This window comes from Phyllostomus hastatus, unplaced genomic scaffold, assembly GCF_019186645.2.
Source record: "Phyllostomus hastatus isolate PE091 unplaced genomic scaffold, TTU_PhHast_1.1 phas_contig_34, whole genome shotgun sequence".
Taxonomy (NCBI): Eukaryota; Metazoa; Chordata; class Mammalia; order Chiroptera; family Phyllostomidae; genus Phyllostomus; species Phyllostomus hastatus.
In genome coordinates this window covers 66,805,086-66,831,603 of record NW_025333857.1, presented here as the reverse complement: position 1 = coordinate 66,831,603, position 26,518 = coordinate 66,805,086, and the positions used below count along the sequence as shown (strand labels likewise).

Genomic DNA, 26,518 nt, shown 5'->3' with positions numbered 1-26,518 from the left:
TTGGGACTAAGCGGGAAGCGCTCACCCCAAGTCAGAGCGGGGAGGGCGGGTGGGTGACCGTGGGGGGGGGCGTGTCCTCTTTAATGCTGGCCGTCGATTGGCCTGGCCGCGGGGAAGGGGCGGGACTGCGGACTGAGTTGCCAGACTCGGGTCATCTCCAGGCACTCTTGGCGGCACCGGGTCTGGCTTCGGCGATCGCGTCCGGACTGGATAGCGGCGACCCCGGCTCTGGCAGCATGTCTGAGAAGAGGCACGAAGCGGACCCCCAAACCCGGAGGGGCCCTGATACCTTCAAGGGTAAGCCCTGCGCCCCCTACCCCTGTCCCCAGCCGGGAGCTCCCAGGCTAGTCTCCGTTGCTTAGCAGTGCGATCGCTACTTAAATCTGCGGTTTCCTCACTTGCACGCCGAGAATGACGAACCCTGTTTCACGGGCTGTGGGTCAGGTCTAGGGATGCTAGGGTGCAGAGTGAACAGAGCTGCGTGGTCAGCACACAGTGGACGCGCCAACAGCAGCGCGCGTTTCCAGTACGCGAAGTCGTCCGGAGAGAGGGCGGGGGCATCTGGCGTTATCCAGTGGTTGCCAAATGCCAGGCCCTGTGCCAGAGCTTTTGGTTCCTTATCTCCTGCCACGCACGCGGACAGGGAGATACAAAAGTGACTCGGGGCCAGCGAGTGGTGAAGGCGGGGTTCACACCTGCACTCCACACCCGGGACCCCGCATCTTCCCTGTCTGCCCACTCCTCTTTCCTCCCCTCCCTATCCCCTCGGAGGCCGCCTCCTCCACCCAGCCTTCGTCCACCCCGCACCCCCCGGCGTGAGCCCTCCCCCGCCCCCGCCGTCTCCGGCATTGGAAAGAACTTAGCTCCCCTACTGAAACTCCCGGCCAGTTCCATGTGTTGTAATAAGCAAGACCGACCTGTGAGGTTTCGCGCCCAGCTCCTGACTCAGAGTGGGCCGTATTTGGGGAAGAAGAGAAGTCTCTTGTTGGCCTTCTTCCCGCAACTCTTCCCAGCTTCACTTTCTACCCCATTCTGTCCCCTCCACTTTATGTTGTCCTAAGGACCTGGCTTTTGTCCCTCACTAAGATCTCTGGGTTCCCTCACTCTCATTCGCATCCACCAGGGGCCTTCCCAGTCTTGAAGGCAGGAACTGTAAGTGGCTCAGTTTAGTTCTCCTGTGACGGAACTAGTGCCCTTGAGAAGGCTATCACCTTGAACCATTATTGGCTAACTCCGTAGGGAGTTCAAAAAGAAAGGCATCAACCTCTCAGGAGACATTGGTCCCCTCCCAGGGCCTCTCAGCAACCCAAAAGAATTATTTCTATGGATGGAATTTCAGACAGGATGACAGTGAAAGAAATTTAGGGGGCTGAGTGTTTTTCAACACCGCCACAAAGAATGCTACAGGGTCCAGCACAAGTAACACCCCTTTTTTATTACAAAATGTTTTATTACAAAATCATAAGCATGTACTTCTGTAACATAACAAAATCACACTCAAGCACACCATATGGCATTTTAGGTGAAACGTTCAAATTAAAACTGTAAATTATTACACCCATATTGTGACCCTACCAACCACACTCAAGCAAGGTGTTACTTCTGCTGGACCCTGTATTTTGAACTCATCTATTCTGAGTATTCATAAAGCTGGCCTTGTCCACTCGTCCTGTATAAGCCCGATTTGCCTTTCCCGGTGATCCTTGTCGTTAGTTAGTTCCTTCCCAGGAGCATCAGACTTACTGAAATCTTTGTCCCTCACTGTTCTCTGGTAAGCACCTTGCAGAGTTCTCTTCCCAAATCAGGAGAGTAACAAGGAGGATAAACTTTAAGAAAGTGACACTCAAAGAAGTTAAATGGCTTAAATGTCACACAGTTTATATGGAGCCATATTTTAAGTCTGGGTTTGACTCTAAAACTTGAAGATAAAAAAAAATTGGGCCATTCACTGTTTTTCTAGATAGGAAGGTGGGCAGGTCCTTTTTCCAGTGGGAGACTCAAGGACTATCCGCATTCAAAGTGGGTGAAACTGCAGTGGGAAATCTGTGTACAGAACTTCTTTGGGAATAAACATGATCCTTGTACTTAGTGTTCATTTAGTTGTTTTTCATCGTCACTGACCAGTTTTCACTTCAAAGTTCATTTTATAAATCTTTTAAGAATATAATGAAAACTATACAACGTCTCAGAAAATTATACATGCAAATAAAATTTTGCTTTCTATGCCTTTTAACTTTCATTGTTTTATTTTCACTGGATTATTTCAATGTATCAACTACACAATTGATGACAGTATTCTTACCAGTGCAATAATCATGCAGGTTGATCCCTGTCTCTATTGCAAATGCTAAAAGAAATCCTCTTGTTCTTCAGTGGAAAAATTAGTGAAAAGGTCTTCAATTAGTGCAGTCACTTTTTTATTTCAGTTTTAACACATATTTTTTATTTTTATTTTTATTTTTATTTTTATTGTTGTTCAAGTATAGTTTTCTGCCTTTTCCTCCCATCCCAGCCCTCCCATCCAGCCCTCCCCACCTCCCTCCCGTTTCCACCCCACCTTGTTTCTATCTATGTGTCCACTTTTTTAAAAAATGTAAACCTTAGAGATCTGACACTGGTAGGAATGTCATTACTAGAATTTACTGAGTGCTTACTACTTGGCAAACGCAGTCCAAGTGCTTTACAAACATTATGTAATTGCAAGCCTCTAACAGCTCTGCAAGGAAGATATCATTATCCAATACTTCACAGCAAGGAAACTGAGGCTCCGGGTGCAAAAATCACACACACCCCTGCATGACGCAGAGTTAGGTTTCAGACTCGGGCTCTCTGGTTTTCCAAACCATTTTCCTGTCCTAGAGCTACCTCCAAAATGCATATCCAAACTGAGGACCTTGTCAAACATCCGTATTTCACTGAAGGTAAAAGACAAAAACAAAGAAAGTGTCCAGCTCTATTGAGACCTCTTGAACAAGGCAGCTCCAGTGGGCTGCTTCTGAGGGAAGCAGTGGATAGAAAAGCTGACAGTCTTAGGAACATAAATATGACCAAACCTAGTGCAAGACTAGTTTTTCTTAAAGCCAGTACATTCATTTCGTAATGAAACAATGCAAGTGGATTGCCCAGAAATGTATTATAAGTAAGAGTTATCAACAGAACAAATCCTTTTGAGAAAATGCCTGAAAATAAGCAGAAGCCAGGGACTGATTTGTTTATTTGAGTTCTACAGCCATCAGATTGGGCAGAACTTTGTAATTTCTTCAATAATGAATCTAGTTAAAGCATCGACAGTCATCATTTAATTCAAACAGGGGACCAAGTCTACAAAAGCTGGTATTTATCTATTTTTTTGTAATAATTAAATAGGTTCTTGGTACCACCTGATGGTTTAAATTTACACTGTGAAAGACAGAGTTAATAATTCCCTGGTTACTTTAAAGAAAAATATTTCTTCTTTTTTTTTAAAGATTTTACTTATTTATTTTTAGAGACGGAAGGGAGGGAGAAAGAAAGAGAGAAACATCAATGTGTGGTTGCTGGGGGCTGTGGCCTGCAACCCAGGCATGTGCCCTGACTGGGAATCGAACCTGCAGCACTTTGGTTCACAGCCTGAGCTCGATCCATTGAGCTATGCCAGCCAGGGCAGAAAAATATTTCTTTAATACATTTTATTGACTATGCTATTATAGTTGTCCCACTTTTTTCTCCCCTTCCTCTCCATCCTGCACCCTCCCTCCCTCCAGCATTCCCCCACCTTAGTTCATGTCCATGGGACATACATTTAAGTTCTTTGGCTTCTCCATTTCCCATGCTATTCTTAACCTCGCCCTGTCTATTTTGTACCTACCATTTCTGCTTCTTATTCCCTGTACCTTTTCCCCCATTCTCCCTTTGCCCCCTCCTGGCTGATAACCCTCCATGTGATCTCCATTTCTGTGATTCTGTTCCTGTTCTAGTTGTTTGCTTAGTTTGTTTCTGTTTTTCTAGGTTTGGTTGTTGATGGTTGTGTTTGTTGTCATTTTACTGTTCATAGTTTTAATCCTTTTCTTTTTCTTAGATAAGTTCCTTTAACATTTCATGTAATAAGGGCTTGGTGATTATTAACTCCTTTAACTTGACCTTATCTGGGAAGCACTTTATCTGCCCTTCCATTCTAAATGATAGCTTTGCTGGGTAGAGTAATCTTGGATGTAGGTTCTTGCCTTTCATAACTTTGAATACTTCTGTTCAGTCCCTTCTTGATTGCAAGGTTTCTTTGGAGAAATCAGCTGATAGTCTTATGGGAACTCCTTTGTAGGTAACTGTCACCTTTTCTCTTGCTGCTTTTAAGATTCTGTCCTTATCTTTAATCTTGGGTAAGTTGATTATGATATGTCTTAGTGTGTTTCTCTTTGGGTCCAACTTCTTTGGGACTCTGAGCTTCCTGGACTTCCATGTCTAGTTCCTTTACCAGATTGGGGAAGTTTTCCTTCATTATTTTTTCGAGTATGTTTTCTATTTCTTACTCTTCCTTCTGGCACCCATATGATTCAGATGTCGAAACGGTCAAAGTTGTCCCAGAGGTTCCTAAGCCTCTCCTCATTTTTTGAATTTTTATTTCTTCATTCTGTTCCAGTTGAATATTTATTTCTTCCTTTTGTTCCAAATTATTGATTTGAGTCCTGGTTTCCTTCCCTTTACTGTTGGTTACCTGTATGTTTTGCTTTATTTCACTTTGGATAGCCTTCACTTCTTTTATTTTGCAGCCTTACTCAATCATTTCTTTGACCATCCTGATTACCAGTGTTTTGAACTCTGTATCTGTTAGGTAGGCTATCTCCTCGTTGCTTAGTTCTTTTTCTTGAGTTTTGATCTGTTCTTTCATTTGGGCCACATTTCTTTGTCTCTTATGTTGCACCTCTTACGTTGTAAGGGGCAGAGCCTTAGGTATCTGGCAGGGTAGGGCAGCCCACTTGGTTCGGTTGTGGCACTGTATGTGGGAGAGGGGTCAGAGAGGAACAATGCCACTTGCTCGGCTCTCACCCTGCTTTCAGTCACTTCCCCTGCTACCCACAAGCAAATCAAGCTCTTTGAAGTGCTGCCCTGGTGCTGATTCCCAGGTGGGTGGGCTTGTGCATGTTCTAGGATCCTATGGGCCCCTCTATCAGACTCTCCTGTCAGACTTCCAGTTTCTCTGGCTGCTGCAACCCCCATGGGTTTTTATAGCCAGAGGTTTGGGGGCTTTCTTTTCCTATGCTGAAATCCCAGGTTGCATGGTCCATCTTACTCCCCAGCTATCCCTTCCAGTTTATCCACACTCGAATGTGGGACCACCTGGTCCATCAGCTGCTGCCCCACCTTGAGTCCTCTCTGTCCCCACTGCCCTTCTCTGCCCCTCCTACCAGTCTGGATGGATGTTTCTACCTTAACTCCCTGGTTGTCAGACTTCCATACAGTTCGATTTTCTGGCAGTTCTGGTTGTTTTTTCTTTTTAAATTCAATGTTATCCTTCTTTTGGTTGTGCGAAGACGTGAACATATCTACCTCTGCCCCCATCCTGGCCAGAAGCTAAGTGTTTTTAATTCTTTTATGTATGCTTATGTGTTAAAAGTATAACTCTAGAAAGCAATAGTCATATCCGTATGCAAAATAATACCCTGGAATATGATCATTGGTTTTGTTTGTAAATATAAATAAACAAACAAATAATTGAAATAAAAAATTAAAATGAACAATTTTTTCCCTGAAAGTTTGGGCCGAAAACGTGGGTGCACACCCTACATGGCCAAATACAGTAACCTTACTGCAATGTCTATCTCCCCAGGTTTTGAGTATCAAATGAAAAGTTTTATGCGAATGTTCTGTTGCAACTTGAAAGTGTAAATTATTAAGATATTTAATGAGGAAAACAAAATTAAAAGGTTAGTTATTTTTTTAGAAAGCCTGGTGATTATATAAGAAATTTTAAAAAGTTACAGATATGAAGATGGTCCAAGAAAGTTTAGAAATCTGACTTACCTCCCCCAGTGGGACCTGTTTTCTTCTCCAGAGACGGAGTCCCCCAGCAGATTGTTAGTCCTGATATTTTCTCTGTGGTGTGCAGGTCCCAGAAGGTAATGCACTTAGTAAAAAGCTCATTCCTATAAACTATATCAATAATGACCTTAAATTTGTGGTAGTAATAATGGCTGCTCTTTAGTGAACACTGCCTAACTATCAAGCATTTTACATAGTTTCTCATCCAATCGTCATAAGAACTCTGTAAGTACTATTCTTTTTCCTCATTTTACTAATGAGAAATTAGTGGTAGAATTGGAATCGGAGCAAGCTCTCAGCCACTGCTTAGCTGTTCAGCCTCAGCTAAAAAATTGGGAACCTTATGATCTAGTTCCCTTATGCTTCTGTTTCCCGTTCTTTTTTTTTAATTAAAATGATGTTATTCTGTAAAGACTTTTATGAGAAAAAAAGTATACTTTTAAGATGTCCAAGGGAAAGAGCAGAAAAAGAAACAAAAAAACACCAAGAAGCAGGAGGGCTTTGTTTTGTTTTAATATATTTCAGGCCTAGACTAGATTTAATTAACTGAATACCATTATGAAATTGTTTCCCCCTCACATATTTCTGAACATAACTGTTTCTGTTTTTCCAACATGGGCCATCTTCAGCACATTCTTCCGCCTTTCTGAATTCTCTGACTTCTCAGGTGGAAGGGTCTGACTTTAAAAAGAGAAAAGGACACTTAGAGGAAAGCAGTGTGACAACTGCTTGGGACAGAGCTTTGGGGAACTGATTTCCTGGATCCCGTCTGCTGACATGTCGTTTCAGTTTGTCTTACATAAGAGGCCGTCTTTCCTTCCTCCCAAAGAAACGGCAGAGTTGCTCTACTCATTCAACAACTATGTTCTGAACAGATGTTTTTTGAGTAACCGTTAGGCACTAGGTACCCTCCATATTACAGTAGCTCATTTGCTTTTCACACTGACCCTCTGAAGAGGTACCTTTTTTTTTTTCAATTTTATAGGAAAATATTTTTGCCTTTTAAAAAGTTTTTCCAGGACAGTTTGCATTCCACACAATTTTGTTTTAGTTCCAGATGTACAACCCAGTGGATAGACATTCATATACTTACAAACTGTTCCCACTGATCATTCAGGTGTCCGCCTGGCACCACAGACAGTGACCACATTATTAAATACGTTCTCTGTGCTTTTCCTTACATCCCACGCCTACTCTGTAACTACCGATTAGTGCTGTAGAACCCCTTCAGCTTTTTCCCCTCTGTCCCCCAGTGCTTTCCCATCTGGCATCCATCAGTCTGTTCTCTGTATCTGTAAGTCTGTTTCTATTTAGTGTGTTCATTTATCTTGTTCTTTATATTCCACATACAGGTGAAATCATATGGTATTTGTCTTTCTCAGTTTAGCTTATTTCACTTAGCATGATACCCTTTAGGTCCATCCATGCTGTCACAAGTGGTAAGATTTCATTTTTAAGATGGAATAATATTCCATTGTACATACGTACCACAGCTTTTTTTTTTGAAGAATTTTTTTATTTATTTTTAGATAGAGAGGAAAAGAGGGAAAAAGAGAGGGAGAGAAACATCCTTCTCCCTGAGGGATGCCTCCCATACACACCTCACACCCATCAAAAAAGCTATCATCAATAAATCAACAAACAAGCCTGGGTCTGCACCCACAACACAGGCATGTGCCCTGATGGGGAATCCAACCAGTGACCTTTTGCTTTGTGGGACGACGCTCAACCAACTGAGCCACACTGGTCAGAGCTGTACCACAGCTTTTTTGTCCATTCATCTATTGATGGACACTTGGATTGCTTCCGAATCTTGGCTATTATAAATAATGCTGCAATGAACATGGGGGTGCATACCATCTTTTGAATTAGTGTTTTGGGGTTCTTTAAATGTATACCCAGATGTAGAATTGCTGGGGCATAAGACAGTTCCATTTTTAATTTTCTGAGGAACCTCCACAATGTTTTCCAGTGCTGGTTACACCAATCTGGATTCCCATATCCTTGCTAGCACTTGTTTGTTGATTTATTGATGATAGCTCTTCTGATGGGTGTGAGGTGATATCTCATTATGGTTTTAATTTACATTTCTCTGATGATTAGTGATATTGAGCATCTTTTCATGTTTATTGGCCATCTGTATGTCTTCTTTGGAAAAGTGTCTATTCAGGTCCTCTGCCCAGTTTTCAATTGGGTCTGCTTTTTTGGTATTATCTGAGTTCTTTATAAATTTTGGATATTAACCCCTTATCAGATGTATCATTGGTGAATATCTTCTCCCATTCAGTGTGTTGTCTTTTTGTTTTGTTGATGGTTTCCCTTGCTATACAAAAACTTTTTAGTTTGATGTAGTTCCATTGTTTTTTTGCCTTGTTTCCCTTCCCCAAGGAGATATGTCAGAAAAAAATATCACTAACAGAAATGTCGGAGGTTTTACTGACTATGTTTTCTTCTCAGATTTTTATGGTTTCGGGTCTTGCATTTAAGTCTTTAATCCATTTTGGGTTTATTCTTATATATAGTATAAAAAGGTTGTCTAGTTTCAATTTTTTGCAGGTATCTGTCCAATTTTCCCAACATTATTTACTGAATAAATCATCTTTACCCCATTGTATATTCTTTTCTCCTTTGCCATAGATTAATTAGCCGTATAGGCATAGGTTTATTTCTGGGCTATTTGGTTACATTGATTTAAGTGTCTGTTTTTATGCCAGTGCCATGCTGTTTTGATTACTGTAGCCTTATAATATAGTTTGATATCAGGTCATGTGTTACCTTCAACTTTGTTCTTTTTTAGTTTCAGGATTGCTGTCACTACTTGGGTCTTTTATGTTTCTACACAAAATTTTAGATTATTTGTTCTAGTTCTGTGAAAAACGCCATTGGCATTTTGATAGGAATTGCATTGAATCTATAGATTGCTTTGTGTGGTATGGACATTTTTAATTATTTTAATTATTTGTATCCATAAGTACAGTATATGCTTCCATTTATTGGTATCTTCCTCGATTTCTTTCTTCAGTGTCTTAATTTTTCTGAGTACAGGTCTTTTACCTCCTTGGTTAAATTTATTCCTAGATGGGGTATTTTTTTTTGATGCAATTGTATATAAGATTGTTTTTAGTTTCTCTTTCTGATACTTCATTATTGGTGTATAGAAATGCAACTGATTTCTGAATATTTATTTTGTATCCTGCTACTTTACTGAATTCATTTATCAGTTCTAGTAGCTTTTTGGTGGACTCTTTAGGGTTCTCTATATACAATATCATGTCATCCGCAGATAATGACAGTTTTACCTGAAGAGGCACACTTATTTGCCCTAGTTTAAAGCACAGAGAGTTAAGATGCTTTCCCAGCATCACACAGCCAATACGTGGCAGAGCCAGCTCTGAAGCCATCATGCTATACGGCTTTAACGAGACCAAAGTCTCATGAAGAAGACAGTCACTGAATAATTAACAAATGTGTTCAGTGTTGTTTAGGGAGGATGAAGCGCTACAGGAAATTAGGAGACAGGGGCCAATTTAAGACTGAGGGATTTGAATTTAAAATTATTGAGGATACTCTCACCAATTTTTTTCATCTTATTTTACGGCTAGAAACATGTGAATGAAGGAAAGCTATAGAAAATCTTCAAGATGCTTGGGAAAGAAAATATTTATACTTAATTTCTTTATTTCAGGCTAAGCAAAGGATTCTGTTTGTTTCAACTTTTATTGAAAATCTTTCTTGAAAGGATTAGCCCATTTCCTCTCCTTAATATCTCATGGTAAAACACATTTTAAATTTTGTGACTCAACTCACATAATGCTTTATCAGTATCAGTTCTTTTGATCTGGTACTTATAATTATAGATGGTTAATAATAGGAAGGAAAAGTTACAGTCTTCAGTCATGATTCTTAACTTGAAATCATCTGGCCTGCAGCCATTCTAGCCCAAAGAATAATGTTTTCCCTAGAGGTTTAAGGATAAGGGCATTCGAAGAACTGTAAACCGTGCCTAATTAAAATAATCACTTAAAAGATGGGCTGGAGCGAGTGCTGGTTTGCTTTGAAAACCTCTGCCCAAGGGAGCTGCAAGCTGTGATCTCCAAAGCAAATACCATCGAGTTTGCAACACACATTCTACTGTGACCGTACTGGGCGCTAACCTCTGCCCCTTTCTCCTCTCTGCGGTTTTAGTCTTTGTCTGCAGAAGACCACACTCGTTTTCATTGTCCCTCTCCTCTCTAACCCCTTTTCTCCATTTCTTTTAGTTTTCCTTTCCTCCTTTTGTTTCCTTCACTTCTTTTGTCTCTTTCCCCTAAAATGCCAGTCATTTGAAAAATTGAGTATAGCAAAATTTTGATTAATTTAAGGTGTTTTTTATCTTCACTTACTTCATCTGCCCTTTTGCCTGTTTCCACCTTGAATTTTTATTTATCGGTTCTGATAAACACCTTGTTTCAAAACAAGCAAAGGAAGGAGTAACTGGGAGTCTGGGAAGCGTACCGTTAATTGATACCTGGGAAACGACCACATGTATTTCATTTATGAAGTCCTCTTCCTCCAAGAGGTAGCTGTACGACTTAGAACAGAAACAGGTCTAAGTCTACCCAATTGCCTGTTTTTGTATGGCTCACAAGCTACGACTGGTTTTTACTTTTATAATGTTTTTTAAAGAAGCAGATTTTGTTGCACATGAAAATCACACGAGGTTCGGTTTTCGGTGTCCGTAAGTTAAGTTTTATTGGGACGCAGCCTTGCTCGCGTTCATGCAGTGTTGTCGTCTGCGGCCCCTGCTGCACTGCAGTGGCACAGTCTTCAGTGGATGTGACAGGCCGAAGGCCCACCAAGCCTCAAATGTGTATTCCCTCACCCTTTACAGGAAGAGCTTTCCAAACCCTGACACAGAGTTTCTGATGAGGCATAGTACGGGTCAAAAAGAACACATATCCCGAATGTATGTGCTTTTAAGAAAAATTCAAAAATTGCTGTCTGACCTACTGTCTCCCCTTACAAAGAACTCTCAGAACCACAGAGCCTGTGTTTCTGAGGCTGAGTTCCTGGCCATCCTGTCCTTCCCCACTCTCACTGTTCTTGGAAATTTACAACGTGAAGTGTTTCACTTCTATTCCAAGAAGGAAGAAGGAAAAGATTGGTTTCACAGCTTGCTGTTTAGGTATTTCAGTCATTCTTCGGCTAATTCATCTCTTTGTGTGTGTGTGTAGTGATGCATATGAGTCTGAGTCAGACTTTCAGGTAAGACATGTTCCTGGCCTTTCCTTGAAGAGGAAATCCAGTACTTTTTACACTTCAGAATAAAGACGCATTAATAAATGGGATGTATAATATCACTCCATGTGATTCCCAGTACACAGGGCCAAGTTCAGAAGACCTTAAGGTAAACCAGCTGACATGGGATCATTAACACCATCCAGTGCTCTGAAGTTATGCCCGTTATTATTTTGAAAAGAATATTTTACTGCTTTTCTGGAAGCTAACCAAACAAAAATTACTGTATAACTTGTTTTTATCATTTGTTTCATGGTTTTTGTTTTTTTTGTTTTCTCTTGCCTCCTCCCAGAAAATCTTTCGCTTTATTACTTTGGGGCCCCTGGGGCAATATTTTATACTTACTTTACAGAATTTTGTAAACATTAGAAATAATGTATATAAGGAGCTAGGGCTTGTGGCTGACATGTAATAAACATTCAGTAAATGGCTTTTATTAGTAGTAGTAAAAGTTACCTCCAGAATAACATAAATTTAAGAATAATGCAGTGTCATCTTTTCAGCAAAATTAGTATACATAATAAGGATTATGGAAACTTTGCTAAAAGTATATTCAATGCCGCAGTTTCTAACTGAGAAAATTGGACACAACCAAAATGTTCATTATATGAGATAATGGAATATCATTCAATATTACTATTTAGTTATGAACATGTTACCATTTAGCCCATAAGTGGTAGATGACTAGGGTTCATTTATGGCCACGTGGAGTTTAAACCTCATTTCTCTGAGGAATGTGATTTGTGTACATTTGAAAGCTATAACCAAGTGGGGAAGAATTTTAAGAGTTGAAACTAGGATAGTTTTATGTTAAAGGCACTAGAATAATATGGAATGATGCCGTTTCCCCAGTGCATACACTCTGGTGAAGGACCAGGCCCAGTTTTCAGAATATCTGCTTAATTAATTGTTCCTCTTGACGTGTAATTCCGTGTACTCATCTGAGCTTCTCAAAAGCATAATGTGGCGATGGAAACTAAGCCCCCAAAAAGAAAAACTGGGCTAAGCTTTCTAGCTTTTCCTCATAGAGACAACAATTCAATCATTTAGTGACTCAATACGTAAATGAACTTCTTTGAGGGTCTCTGAATGTCTAAGCCTAGCCTGGCAGGAGGGAGGCATGAAGTGAGGGGAAAATTAAATAGTTTAAGAGGCTTTAGCACAGAGGGTCAATGCTACCTATTTTCTCATTTATATTGTGAGACTGGGAACACTTGAGTAAAACGGGGATTACAGAAAACTGCCTTCCATATTTATTGAGCTCTGCTTCAACCCTACAAAACCAGTCAATTATCCTTACACTATAGGTGGAGAAACTACGGTTCAAAGAGGTGAAGATCATACAACTAAGAAGTAGCAGAATTTAGATGGAAGTGGAGATGCTCCCTATTCTCAGGAAATCTCAATCTAGTATGGGATATAAATGCACAATACACTAAAGTATTAGGCAAAATACCAGTGCCATAAGAGAGGTTTAAAAAGTGCTATGAAGATTCAGGGGAAGCAAGGACATATCTAGCTGGAAAGCTTAGCAAAATTTGATTTTATTCCCACCATATGCTGGTTACTGGACTAGGCATTGGGAATATAAAAATGAATAATAACCTGGCTGGTGTGGCTCAGTGGATTGAGCGTGGTTGCGAACCAAAGCATCGCAGGTTCAATTCCCAGTCAGGGCACATGCCTGGGAATTGCAAGCTATGGCCCCCAGCGACCGCACAGTGATGTTTCTCTCTCTCTCTCTCTTTCTCCCTCCCTTCCCTCTCTAAAAAAAAAAATAAATAAATCTTTTTAAAAAATGAATAATAAACATCCCTGCCCCGAGGGAGTTTATAGTCCAGCACATTTGGGACAGAGATACGGCAGACTTGGGCAATGCAGGGGTCTTCAGAAAGCCGTCAGATGAGTCTCTGCAGCCAATCTGTTCCTTGTTCAGACTTCATTTCACTTTGGAAATCTAGGCCTGAGTCTGGCAAAGAGCCTTGAGACTGGCTTTTTCTATAAATAGACAGAGCTGGAATTAAGAGGACTTCCTCTGTAGGAATATCAGATTTCACTCTTAGAACTCCTGCCTTGCTTTCCCAGTTTGAATACGACTTACGAAAGTGCTCCAAACACAAACTTCTTTAATGAGGTGTTTTTTTTTTTTTTAATTCAGAGGCAAAGGGTCAGAGTGAATGGATTTAGAACATGGGCTTTGGAGTAAGATGACCTGTGTTTGAATCCCAGGTCCTCCATTGCCTGACACTGGGAAAGTCACATTGCTTCATTTACTTCATTCGTAAAACGCAATTAAAAATACGTTTCAGGGCTTTGCAGCAGTACATTAGATACACATCTTAAGTAATTTAGCCCCATGCACTTGGTGTATGATGAACCATCTAAAAATGGCTACTGTAATTATTATCAGTTACCCTAATAATACCTGATCAAGGCTTCTCCACAACAGCACTGTGGCCTTGCTTGGAATATTCTCTCAGTGAATGTGGTATACCCCCAGAATTATAACTTAGAAACCTCCAGAATTAACTGAGTATGCATAAGGATGCATAAGTATGCATAAGGATGTTTACCTCATACTATGACACAGGATCAGAAGACTACGAAGTCACAGGTAACCAAAGTACCCTGTATTTCTGGTTTTTCATCCTGCGTGTTTTGGAGCACTAGACCTGTGTCTCTCTTTCTCCCATGCTCCCAGCCTTAGCGCTGCTTATTTTTTGGCCTCCTGTTTATTCAGAGCCCTGTCTCACCGCCATCTCTGCCCTGTCTTCCGAGCAGTGATGCGTGCCCGGCCTATCTCTTCCCCTCTTGCCAGTCTCCCGTTATTAAAACAATTCCTGGAAATAGAGCAGAAGGCTTCCGTGGTCGATAAGAAAAATGATAGTATCTCTTGGCCTAGTCAGTCCCTCTGTCCTTCACAAAAAAAAAAGGAAAAACAAACTAAAAATGAGGAAGACACTGGATACCAGACGGGAAGGGAATTTCCCAGGATGCTGGTGAGAGGCCATCGCGGACAGCGGGGCGCACCTGCCGGGAGAGAGTGAGTCCAGACAGGGCTTCATGAGAGACTCTTTGTCGGAAGGTGAAATTCATAGCGTGCCCGACCCTTCGGAAAGATTTGGACGATTGATGAAAAGCTTGAGGTTAAATTATTAAGTACACGGAAAACTAAGCAAAGGGAAGATACAAGGCATGGACTCCCAAAAGAGGAAAAACAGTTGTACAGGAAAGGAGAACTGTGCTTCATGGCATGGTTTAGCTTTGAATTGTATTTCTATATTCATGATGATACAACATTTGATATTAACCTAACCAAAATTAATGATGCAATTGGAAGGATGGGTAAGGAATTGGCTAATCAATTACGGTGCATGTACCTAGAGAAATATTTTACAGGTGTCATTTTTAAAAAGAGGCTCTACATGAGCTTATCATCATATATGATATGGTTTTCCCCTTTAATTATGCTGTGCCCTTGGCTTAAATGCCCTTTTCCTTCCTTCCCCTTTCTTTTCATTGGTATTTTCTGGAAACTACATCCCACAAGAAGGCCCTCGGACAACCAAACTGTTTAACTTCCCCATTAAACTTTAACCTTCCTGATAGCTGGGACTGGGGCTTACTCACTTTTACGACTTCAGTGCAAAGCTCAGGGCATAATCGATATTAGGTGCTTAGTAAATGTTTGCTGGGTAAAGAAAAGAATAACGTGGCTCTGGCCAGTGTGGCTTCGTTGGTTGGAGTGTCGTCCTGTACACCAAAAGGTTGGGGGTTCGATTTCTGGTCAGGGCACACACCCACGTTGCAGGTTTAACCTAACCCAGTCGAGCACGTAGGGGAGGCAACTGATCGGTGTTTCTGTCCGACATTGGTGTTCCCCTCTGTCTGTCTCTCTCCCCTCTTCCTCTAACAACAATAAACACATTTTTAATTAAAAAGAATAAAAGAATAATGTGAAAAATACTTGTGTTATGTTAAGTAGATTAGGAAAACCTGCACTTAAGGTTGCTGTGTGGATCAGATGGGAAGGTTTGCCTGAAACATCCGGTGTGATGCCAGGCAGAGGTGTTTGGTGAATAGCAGGGATGGAGGCGGTGCCGAGTGTGCTGGTAACAACGGTAAGAGCTGTGTATTTTCTTGTTTCCACAGAGAGCCCCTACACAGGCCTTGGAATCTGTGGATGGATTTTGGTGTTTTTCTCATTCTTGTTTACACTCGCAACTTTTCCATTTTCAATATGGTTGTGCATAAAGGTAAAGAATATTTCATTCACGTCTGCAAAAGTGTCAACTCCTAGCCACAGAAACCCACTTTGTGTATGCATGTGTAGGAGAGACAGAGGTTGTGGTGGCCTGTACTTCTTTTCCCTCCATCTCTCCTTTGGAAAATTCACGCTGGTCAGCTATTACAGGGGAATCTTACCAGTTCTTTTCAGCCCGTTCAGGCCGTCCTTCCTGAGGGTTAGATGAGAGCGCCATCCACAGTGTTCTGGCTTTGGGAGTGTGGGGTGGTCCTGTGAGAAACTCTCCAGAGTCAGGATGCTGAGATTCACTGCTGGCTCCATTGTTGAAAGTGTGACCTCTGCCATGTTTCCTCACCTGTAAAACGGGCCATTGTGAGGATTAAATGAGTTAATGTGTTTAAACATACTTATCCCAATACTTGACACATAGTGAGTGCTTCCCAAATGCTGGTTATAAAGTGATTAATACTTTGATAGATGACTATCATTTATATATTCCTAGAAAGATAAATGCGCTCTAAGAATTATTATAATTTAAGCCCTGGCTGGCGTAGCTCAGTGGATTGAGCGCGGGCTGGGAACCAAAGTGTCCCAGGTTCAATTCCCAGCCAGGGTACATTCCTGGGTTGCAGGCCATGGCCCCCAGCAACCGCACATTGATGTTTCTCTCTCTCTCTCTCTCTATCTATCTATCTCCCTCCCTTCCCTCCCTAAAAATAAATAAAATCTTAAAAAAAAAGAATTATTATAATTTAAGAAATTAGGAGACAAATGTGAGAACTTTAGCTTTTTTTCTGTATTAATGATGCATGAGTAATTGAATAATAATGTTAATAGCTGAGGGGTGAGGTTATAGATTTGCTTCTGTATACTATTCTATACTTTATAAATTTTATACAATGAATAACTCTTCTATAATTAGTAAAAAAAAGTAAGTAAATATCATACTTGGAGGTATTAACCATTAGACATATTATTTGTAGATATAATCTGGATTATAGAGAAGGAAATGGAGTCATGTAACCTCTTTAGAGAAGAAACATTTTTAAAAAGCTATGCATATAAATATTTGTGCTTATACTAAATTATTGTTTATGTTTTTAATCTAGATCATAAAAGAATACGAAAGAGCCATCATCTTTAGATTGGGGCGCATTTTACAAGGCGGAGCCAAAGGACCTGGTCAGTACTGGGATTCTAGGTTGTTTACCTGGAGACTGAAATTCTTTCTTTTATTGATGTGATTTCCCTTATGAGGCTCTCTTCTGTTGACTTGGAAAGGAGTTCTTCATATAACAGAAGCTGTATAACAATAGCAGGGGTGCTAGCCAGTCTTGCTATAACCACTCTTTCCTTCCTTCTTCTCCCCTCCCCTTCCCATTGGAGCTGATAAGATTGTCGTAGGCCAGGAATAGCTAAAGCTGTGTGAGTTTAAGCATGAGAGTCTCCACTGAAACAAAGGCTTTGAACCCCAGCTGGCGTGACTCAGTGGACTGAGTGCCAGCCTGTGAACCAAAAGGTCAGTGGTTTGATTCCCAGTCAGGGCGCATGCCTCGGTTGTGGGCCAGGTCCCCAGTTGGGGACATGAGAGAGGCCACTGGTCGATGTATTTCTTGCACATCGATGTTTCTCTCCCTCTCCCTCTCCCTCCCTTCCCATCTCTCTAGAAATAAATAAACTCTTTTAAAAAATAAAATAAAGGCTTTGAGTTATTTTTTGGCAAACTTCATTTAAGTTCCCAGCGTCCAGGCTCTGGGAATTCACTGGAGACTCTAACACAGCAATCCCCAGCCTTTTGGCACCAGGGACCAGTTTCGTGGAAGACAATTTTTCCATGGACCAGGGTGGGGGAATGGTTTCGTGTGATTCCAGGGCATTCCATTCAAGCTCACCTCCTGCTGTGTGGCCCAGCTCCTAACAGGCCCCGAGCGATAGTGGCCAGTGGCCTGGAGGTTGGGGGGGGACCTGCTCTAACACAGTCCCTGCCCTCAAGGATCTTATTGTCTAGTGGTGGGACACCAGCAAGGAGACAGATAGTTACAATTCTATGTGATGAGCATTGTGATCCAAATAGCTGTGGAAACCCAGAGAAGAGTGCCTGACCCGAACTTGTAGGATGAGACAAGGCTTTCCGGAGGGGACAACTGGGCTGAATCTTGAGGCATAAAAAGGTATGAGGGGAGGTATTCCCGCCAGAAAGAGCAGCGTGTACAGGGCAGTATAGAGGAGAGTGTTCCAGATTCAAGGAACTGCGGGTTGCTCGGAGCGGAGGACAGGAGGAGAGGGGGTGACTGAAGAGGTTTGCTGGGGCAGGTCCCGCAAACCTCGCATGGCTCGTTCAGCGGTTTGTACTTCAGGAAGGAGCCCTCTGCTTGCAGCTTAGAGACTAGATTGGAGGAGAGACGCTGGAAGGAACAGAAAGATGACCTGGGAAGTGATTGCACAGGTCTAAGTGAAAACAGAGTGACATCACAGTGGAGAAAGGCCACGCAGTTTACAGGCCTTGGTGAGGACCGCTCAGGTCCGGGAGTAGGCGAGAGGAGTCAAGGATAACGATCCCAGGTTCTGACTCCTCCGCCGAGATGAACTCATGACTTACAGTGGATGAGGTCGATGCTGTGAGACCTGAAGGGAAGGGAAGCCGATGAGGTGCTGGTCTCTCCCCATAACCTTCTGTGGGTCTTGGTTGCAGGTTTGTTTTTCGTTCTGCCGTGCACTGACAGCTTCATCAAAGTGGACATGAGGACCATTTCGTTCGATATTCCGCCTCAGGAGGTAAGGCGGCCCTTTGCAGTGCAAGACCGAGGTAGCACGTGTGAGAGTGCGGGGCAGTGAGCGCGGCGTGGGCGGGGTTACGGCGTGGGCTCCGCCTGTCTGCCCTCACCGTCTTCTAGCTGGGGTCCCTGAGCCGGGCGTTTAACTTCTCTGGGCTTCAGCTTCCTAATGTATAAAGTAGAGATCGTAATAATAGGATCTACTTTAAGGGCTTCTTGAGAGAACTGAATGAGTTATACGCAAAGTACTTCCAACAGTGGCTGGTAGTGAAGGGCTGTGTAAGTGCTTGTTTTTATAAAACGCAGTGTAATGTTAATGTAAGTATATTACATTATATATAACGTAATAATATATATAATAATAATATAATAATGCACAGGTTAGCATTATTACTGTTATTTTTACTCTACCACATTTCTTCTCTCTGGGTTTTCTGACAGAAAATCCTGTTTGGTATGTTATTCTTCTCCCTACAGGTCTTGATTTTATTCTAGATAACTGGTTCAAAGCCAAAGAATTACAAACTGCTTATTTGGCATTTTAGATAAAGTATATAATGTTTTAGACTAGTCATTATTTCACGCTTTTTCAAACGACTTCACAAACATTATCGCAGTTGAAACAGCAGGATCCCTAGAAAGCGTCTAGTTGCTGTGAGACGATGAGATTCCTCCAGGCCACAGCGGTAGACGCAGGTCGAAAACCCAGCTCTTTGGATTCCGGGTCCAGCGCTTTTCCCACAACCCCATGCTATGTGCATCCTGCATCAGCTCCTTCGTGGCCCTTGAGGTAGAGACGGCCGTGCTGGTACTTCTAAGGAGGCATCATAACTACTGCAGACAGAAGGCCTAGAAACATAATGAGGAGAGGGCCAGAAAAATACCGCCAGTGTTTCCTGGCCAAAAGCCAGGTATCCAGCAGGGTGGTGGGGCCTGGCCACGTTGCCTCCTCTTGTCACAGAAAGCCAGAAGCCAGCCTTGGAAGCTCCTTGCTGGGACTGAGCCAAGTAGTTGGTGAGGTCAGACCTCATAGTCCACACAGGTGTGGTGACACCAGAAGTCATTTTTACCCCCGAGAACAAGAGCGAGAGCATCGCTGTGTCCTCTGCACGTTTTCCTGTGCTTCAGGAAGGACTGGCTCCCAGAAGGAGCCCCTTTCGGGGTAGCTGGGAACTCGGGCTTTTCCTCTGCAGCACTGCAGGCATCTGGCAGAGTCACTGCCTGCTTCTGCCCGCTAGCTGCTCTCTGCTTTCCTGCCAGCTGTGGACGCAGAGCGCATTGGAACTTGGCAGGCAGTCCCTTTTCCCGTCCCTGTGAACGCGCTGTGGAGAGAGATAAACGCGCCGCCTGCGATAAACAGTCGGCAGAGAGGCTGCGGCATTGGAAGGCTCTGGCCGTGGCCGAGTCACAGAGTCAAGAATTTGTTTAGAAATGACACACATTTTTCCCATGGCCTCATGGGAAAGAATTACTTTTCACAGAAGATGGCAATGCACTATACATTTATTGACAAATCTCCCACTTCTCTTTCAAGTTAGAGTGATATATTTAGAATTATATTTCACGTTAGTGCTCTGAAGACTTTCAAAAGGGCCTTGTTCACCAACATTTTCTTATTTGATCTTCAAAGAAATTTGTGTAGAACTGGGCAGCCTTATTAGCTCCATCTCACAAATGAGGAATCTCTAGGTTAAACAGTTTAAATTTGTTTAATCCTCACCTGAGGATATATTTATTGATTTTGGAGAGAGAGGAGGGGAGAAAGGGAGAGAGAGAGAGAGAGACATTAATCAGTTGCCTCCTGTACACACCCGACCAGGTACTGAACCTGCAACCTAGGCAGGTGCCCTGACCGGGAATTGAACCTGTGCTCTTTCAGTTTGCGGGACAAGGTTCCAACCGACTGAGCCAGAGCAGCCAGGGCTGGGTCAAACAGTTTAAAAGCTAGAGGTCACCGAGGGAAGTACAGGCAGAGTTGAAACTCCAGGTCTCCTCTCACTGCCATGCTCCCCATTGATCACTGTATTCCAAGGACCCCGTTTCATTTTAACTCATCTCTTGTTTATTGACAACTTGCTATGTATCAAGCATTCTGCTGGAGCTAGAGATACGAAGACAGATGCCTCAAGAAATTCATAGTCTAATAGAGGAATAATGATGTGAATCAGTAAAGTCACTGCAGCGAGGTTCAAAGGGACGGGCGTGCTCTGCCGTGGCTTTGAAAGTCAGCCGGTGTCACGAGATGTTCTATGAAATAGCATTCCTGACAGTTATATTAAAGAAAGAGTTGGCAGGCAGACATAAAATCGCTTTCTTTACATCGTAGATCCTCACTAAGGACTCGGTGACAATTAGTGTGGATGGCGTGGTCTATTACCGCGTCCAGAACGCGACCCTGGCCGTGGCGAACATCACCAACGCCGACTCCGCCACCCGTCTGTTGGCGCAGACTACTCTGAGGAACGTGCTGGGCACCAAGAACCTCTCCCAGATCCTCTCCGACAGAGAAGAAATTGCGCACAACATGCAGGTGAGGCGTGCCGCTCGCTAGAAATCTCGAATTGAAGCAGAGACTCGATGGTTGTTGGAGAACTTACCCACGGAAGTTGGGGGACCACTGGCTGGCCTTTCTTTCCTCACAGAAAGGCTTTCCCACACCTGATGGAAGGGGATGTTTTCCACACAGATAGCTCATGGGTAGTAACACTCAGATGTGTGCATTGTTTTTCCCATCCAGTGTATATATCTTTCCAGAATTAGTATTAACCCTTTCTTTAGCATAGTAGTTCAGAGGCTGTTTGTGTAGTGCGAGTGTCGGTGAAGTTGTGTTCTCAGAGCCCCGTGATGCCCTGGGAAGTCGCATGCTTTCCAGTGCTGCTCGAGTCATAGATGATCCGTTACACCTGACCTCTTCGAGAGCACTATTGACCTGACCTCTTGGTACTCGTTGAGACTTCATTGCGTGTGAAATCTGTGACCTTAGTCGATACCAACAATAACCATGGGGAATAAACAGTACGACTTCACTCCCGCCGCTGCAAGGGGAGGAAGCCGAAGCACAAAGAAGGAACGTGGCTCACGCAGAGTCACATCAGCTTGGGGCTTGGCTGACCACCTGTCTTAATCGGGAAAGTCGTATTGGAATACAGCCACGCCCATCTGTGTGGTATCCACGGCTGCTTTTGATCTAGAAGAGCAGGGTTACATAGTTGCAGCAGACTGAAAAGCAGTAATCACTATCTGCCTTTTTTAAAGATTTTATTTCTTTATTTTTAGAGAGGGAAGCGGGGGAGAAAGAGAAAGAGAGAAACATCAATGTGCGGCTGCTGGGGGCCATGGCCTGCAACCCAGGCATGTGCCCTGACTGGGAATCGAACCTGTGACACTTTGGTTTGCAGCCCGTGCTCAATCCACTGAGCTACACCAGCCAGGGCACTAGTTGCCTTTTTAGAGAAGGTTTGCCTGTGTTAGCATGTTAGCAACCGAATCAGACCCAGGTTCCCAGTGAGCCAGCGCCAGGTCCACCCCAGGTCCCAGTGTGCCCAGCGACCTCAGGCCCCAGGACCGGGACCGACCATTGACCACTGTAGCCTGCCTTCCCTCTTCCTGCCAGACCACCCTGGACGACGCCACGGATGACTGGGGGATCAAGGTGGAGCGCGTGGAGATTAAGGACGTGAAACTGCCCGTGCAGCTGCAGAGGGCCATGGCCGCGGAGGCGGAAGCATCCCGGGAAGCCCGAGCCAAGGTCACCTTTTTTTTTTTTTGTAGTTTGTTTTTCCTACTGAATTCTCTTTTTAATTAAAAAAAAACATGTTCGTTATAAAAATTAGAAATACTCCTGAAGTATCGAGTTAAGGTGAAAGCCCTCCCAGTCGCTTCACACTGTATCTCCCCAGAGGTCGCCACTCTTAACAGGTTGGTGTGTTTACTTCCAGATTATCGCTTCTGGTTTGTTTGGGTTTTATTTGACTAGCTTGTTAGGCTGTCGGCCTGTTTGTTTTACAGACGTAGGTGGCACCATACACACTGTTCTGCACCTTGCTTTTTTCACTCAGCATCTCATGGGCAGCATATCAGCACGTCCAGCGTTCCCTCACTCTTTTACTGTGTGTCCTGTGCTTTGTTCTCCTCACCGCCTGCAGGGGACAAGCTCTCAGTCCTGACATCAGAGCAAATGGGCAGCCTCACCGGTTTGCTTGCCATTCGTTTCTTTTGTCTCCTTTCCTGCTCTCCCTTTTCTCTGGATCTTCTTTTTTCTTACTGTTGCTTCTTCCTCTCTCTCTCCTCTTTCTAAAAATTTTTCTTTCTTTGTGCCCTGACCGGGAATCGAACAGACAACCTTTGGGTTCACAGGCCAGTATTCAGTCCACTGAGCCACACCAGCCAGGGCTAATTTTTCTTTTTTGATGTCTGCCCCCCTCATCCCTTCCTTTCTGTCATCATCTCTGCCTGTGTCTCAACCCTGCGTAGATGCGTGACCCCCTTTGAGAAGAAGCGCTGAGGCTGTAGTTGTTAACCTGACCTAGGAAAGAGGCTCTAGGGAGGTGATGCTGCGTAAGGATGCAGGACTGCCTCGCCAGGCAAACCCAAGGGCGGGACGTAGAGTCGAGCTGCATCAGAACTGGAGTCAGGACGGAAGGGAGCGAGTCATTTTGTTTCCCGGGCCTCATCGCGCTGCAGACGGTCCGAGGGAGAGACTGTCTGGCTCTAGTCGAACACTGACGGAGACAGACCAGCCCGGACTCCAAATCCACAGCAGAGAGATTGTCCCTGGCCCAGCCGTGGCTGAAGGGTAAAGTCAGGTGCTAATCAGGGCTCACAGCCCCCTTGCCCATGCCTGTGCGGAGGAATTGGGGCAGTTTGGTAGGAGGGGCCTCTGTGGACCTGACAGATCTTCCAAGACACCAGGAGTAAACCCGTTTGTTGTTGTTAGAAGATTAGCAGTAGCTGGTGGTAATTGGCTAACCGCAGCACCCCGCCCTTCCCTTAGGATGCCTCGTAAGCCACAAATGGGTCACTGTAATTCCTTAACCAGCCCCAAATAGAGTAATAGTTCACTTGACACAATACACCCAGAATTTCCTGCTAACCAGAAATTTTGGGTTTTTCTGATGTGATCACTGATGCTTGTGAGGCTGCCCTGGTGACACTCAGATCCTTCAAGTGCTTTCTTTCAAATAATCACACGTAGAAGACTAAATTGTATTTTTGATAATATTAAACATGCCCTACTAGAATCTAATTATTTAAAAAATTAGGAATCACTTGTACCTACAATATGTCATTCACCAAAAGCCCCATTTCCAAGTCACACTGAACAGCAGAATTTGCCACACACAGAATGTCAGGGCCCCAGGGGTCCGTAGGGGCCATCTTCGGAGGGTGACAAATACCCGGCCCAGATGCCACCACCCCACCCTGAATTCCCACACTGGTAATTAACCACGGCGCTGTTCCCCACTGGGCTTAGACTTGGCCTTCCGGAGCACTTCTGGTAACAACCCCTAGCTGCTTGGAAGTGGCTCTTAAAATGAAACTTATGTGCCAATCCACTGCTCAGATTTAAAAAATTGAAGCCTAGAAAAGCTACGTGAAGGTCACAGAGTCTGTTAATGGTGGTAGAGATTAGAAGTCCCCTCTGCCCCTCATGGCCTCCTCTGGAACTTTCCAGGGTGGACTGAGCCTCATCTGCAAGTGTTCTCACCAGTTAGGAAAGAGAATTCCTACTTCCTTTGAAAACAGTAAGAAGAGATTACTGAAGCTGGTTAAAATTCTACACTGCTCTGCTCCCACTGGCCCGGGGCCGGAGGGTTGGTCCGGAAGCAGTCCCGTGGCCCCGGCGGTGATGCTCGTCTGTCTTTCAGGCCGGGGTCCACACGTAGAATCGTCGTGAGTCCAGCCCTTCTGTGAAATGCAGTGACTCTGCAGCATCCATAAGGCCATATATTCCAAACCATATATTCAAGTTCTCACGGAAAATAGGGTAGGCCCGTTTCTTCAACAAATAAACAGCAAAGATAGGCAAACCTACAGATTAAGAGACTTCAGAGAAAAGTTCCTTTGTTAATTAGGCTTCAGGAAAATATAAATTCAAATCACAAGGAGATGCCACACTAGACATCCACCAGAATGGCTTTAAAAAGAAAGAAAGAAAAGAACCAAGTGTGGGTGAGGGAGGTACTGGAACTCTGTTTCGTTGGTAAGAGTATAAATTGGTGAGACTCCTTTGTAAAACTAGCTGGCAGTATGCACCTAACAGAAACGCACAGGTGTGTTTATAAAGAGGCATTCCCTGCAGTACAGCAGAGCCTTATAATTGCCCCAACTGGAAACCACCCCAGTGTCCATTGCTAGCTGTGGGATAGTGTGGTTTGTTCCCCTGAAGGGGATACTCTACAACAAAGTGAATGAACATGCAAGTGCTCACGGATAGAATTTGAGAGAAAGGAGCCAGTCACAGAAGAGGACAGATTCTCCCCCCAGTTAGTTAGCTGAATTCTTGAAAGTTTTTAGACCAACTCCTCATGACTTGAATGAAATACAATCTCCTTCCTTTGTCATAACTCTCAGAGGAATGCTTGACGTGCTTCCAAGCTCCCATTTCTGGGCTTGGCCATCTCTTATGTGAGAGGGTGGAGTGCAAAAATACAGATCATTTTTCTCTGCCCTTCTTCCGGACCAGCCCACCTGGGCCGCAGCGGGAGACAGCAGTAACCTGACAGACTTGAAAATGCCAGATTTTAAAACAGTGGTCCAGAAATATCAGGTGTTGATTGATACAGGATTACTGTGCATTTGGCAAAAGCCCCACCTACCCACATGTACCCTGTTTCGCTTTCTAAAATCCTGTCCACAATGTATGTCCTTGGCCTACGTTGAGGCAGCGATGTTGGGTTCACATCTTGGGCAGCTCACTCAAGGCAGCTTTTCTGTGAACAAAGTGTGTGTCCGGCCCAGTGGGTCTGACTTCCCAGCCAAGAGATTGTGTATTGATCGGTGGTGGGAGGTGAGGTATGTTTGCAGTTGGTCCATGTCCAGACCAAAAAAAAAAAAAAATCTAATTGGAAATCCGAGATGACGTGGGGAAAAATCAGATCCCACTGTGCTCGTGGCAGGGGTTTACTCATGCTTTCTCTGCTGTGCTTGTCTCGGAACACAGTTACATGATTCTCTTCTAGCATACCTGGCACTTGCCCCTTCTCAGAGACTTCAGTAGGACATGATGGGTTTGCCTGGATAAATTAAGTTGTTTAACCCTCTAAACTTGGCCCTCACCCTGAAAAAGGACCGTGTCCTACATTTCCAATCTCACCCAGTGGCACTCTCAGGCGGCCGAGACCTAGAAACCCGGGACTCGGCCCCTGTCCCCTTTCCTCCCGCACACACTCAGCCCCCCAGCACCAGTGAGTTGTGCCCGTCGCTCTGAAGCACTTCCCCTCCCTTCCCCTCCCCTCCCCTCCCCGTGGGTCCTCAGTCATCTCTCAGTGTTTCCCCCTCAAAACCTCGCTGGCGCTGGCGTGCTGCCTGGGAAGTTCTGTGCTACCTGCCGGCCACCTGCCACTGTCTCCGGTTTGATCTCTCCTTTCCCTGCCCGCAGGTCATTGCAGCCGAGGGGGAGATGAATGCATCCAGGGCCCTGAAAGAAGCCTCCATGGTCATCACTGAGTCTCCTGCAGCCCTGCAGCTCCGCTACCTTCAGACACTGACCACCATTGCCGCTGAGAAAAACTCCACCATTGTCTTCCCTCTGCCCATAGACATGTTGCAAGGCATCATAGGGGCAAAACACTGAGGCCTACCGGCCTCACCCACTGGGGAGCTCTGCCCCTCTGAGGACGAAGCAGGGACCAAACTAGCCTTTAACCCATAAGGAGAGAGTGGGGAGGGCAGCTTGACCGTTCTCCCTCCCTTTCCTTTTCCATCTATTGAGTGTGATATTCCTAGAATGTGTAGTGACCTGAAACAGATAAAGATTGTTAGCTTGTAAATACTGTGTATGAGAGGGACATTTATATAAGACAGTCTCTTGCTCTTTAAATATAAAGAAGTTCATATTTTTACATCATTATGTGATAGGTTAAATTCCCACCCCCCACCCTTTTTGACTTTCACTGAGCAGTTCTACACTCGCAGCCAGGAGCCAGGGCAAAGGAACCCACCCCCTTGACGCCCTTGGCTGGAGGCGTGCTTTGCAGAAAACAGT

The 26,518-nt window shown here is 43.9% G+C and overlaps 1 protein-coding gene across 1 annotated transcript; it reads left to right on the top strand.

Moving 5' to 3' along the window:
• The first annotated feature begins 139 nt into the window (after nucleotides 1-139).
• Nucleotides 140-26,303, top strand: STOM (stomatin). The gene is made up of 7 exons (XM_045840967.1): nucleotides 140-297; nucleotides 15,445-15,548; nucleotides 16,648-16,720; nucleotides 18,231-18,313; nucleotides 20,639-20,842; nucleotides 21,926-22,060; nucleotides 25,913-26,303. Exons 1-7 carry the CDS (start codon nucleotides 237-239, stop codon nucleotides 26,105-26,107), a joined length of 855 nt encoding a protein of 284 aa, XP_045696923.1. The 5' UTR covers nucleotides 140-236; the 3' UTR covers nucleotides 26,108-26,303.
• The last annotated feature ends 215 nt before the right edge of the window (nucleotides 26,304-26,518 follow it).

Excerpts from the sequence above, each read along its gene's own strand:
- STOM (XM_045840967.1), top strand. The coding sequence starts at position 237 with ATGTCTGAGAAGAGGCACGAAGCGGACCCCCAAACCCGGAGGGGCCCT. Across the intron at positions 15,549-16,647 it reads CAATATGGTTGTGCATAAAG|ATCATAAAAGAATACGAAAG; the intron begins GTAAAGAATATT and ends TTTTTAATCTAG. Across the intron at positions 18,314-20,638 it reads TCGATATTCCGCCTCAGGAG|ATCCTCACTAAGGACTCGGT; the intron begins GTAAGGCGGCCC and ends TTTACATCGTAG.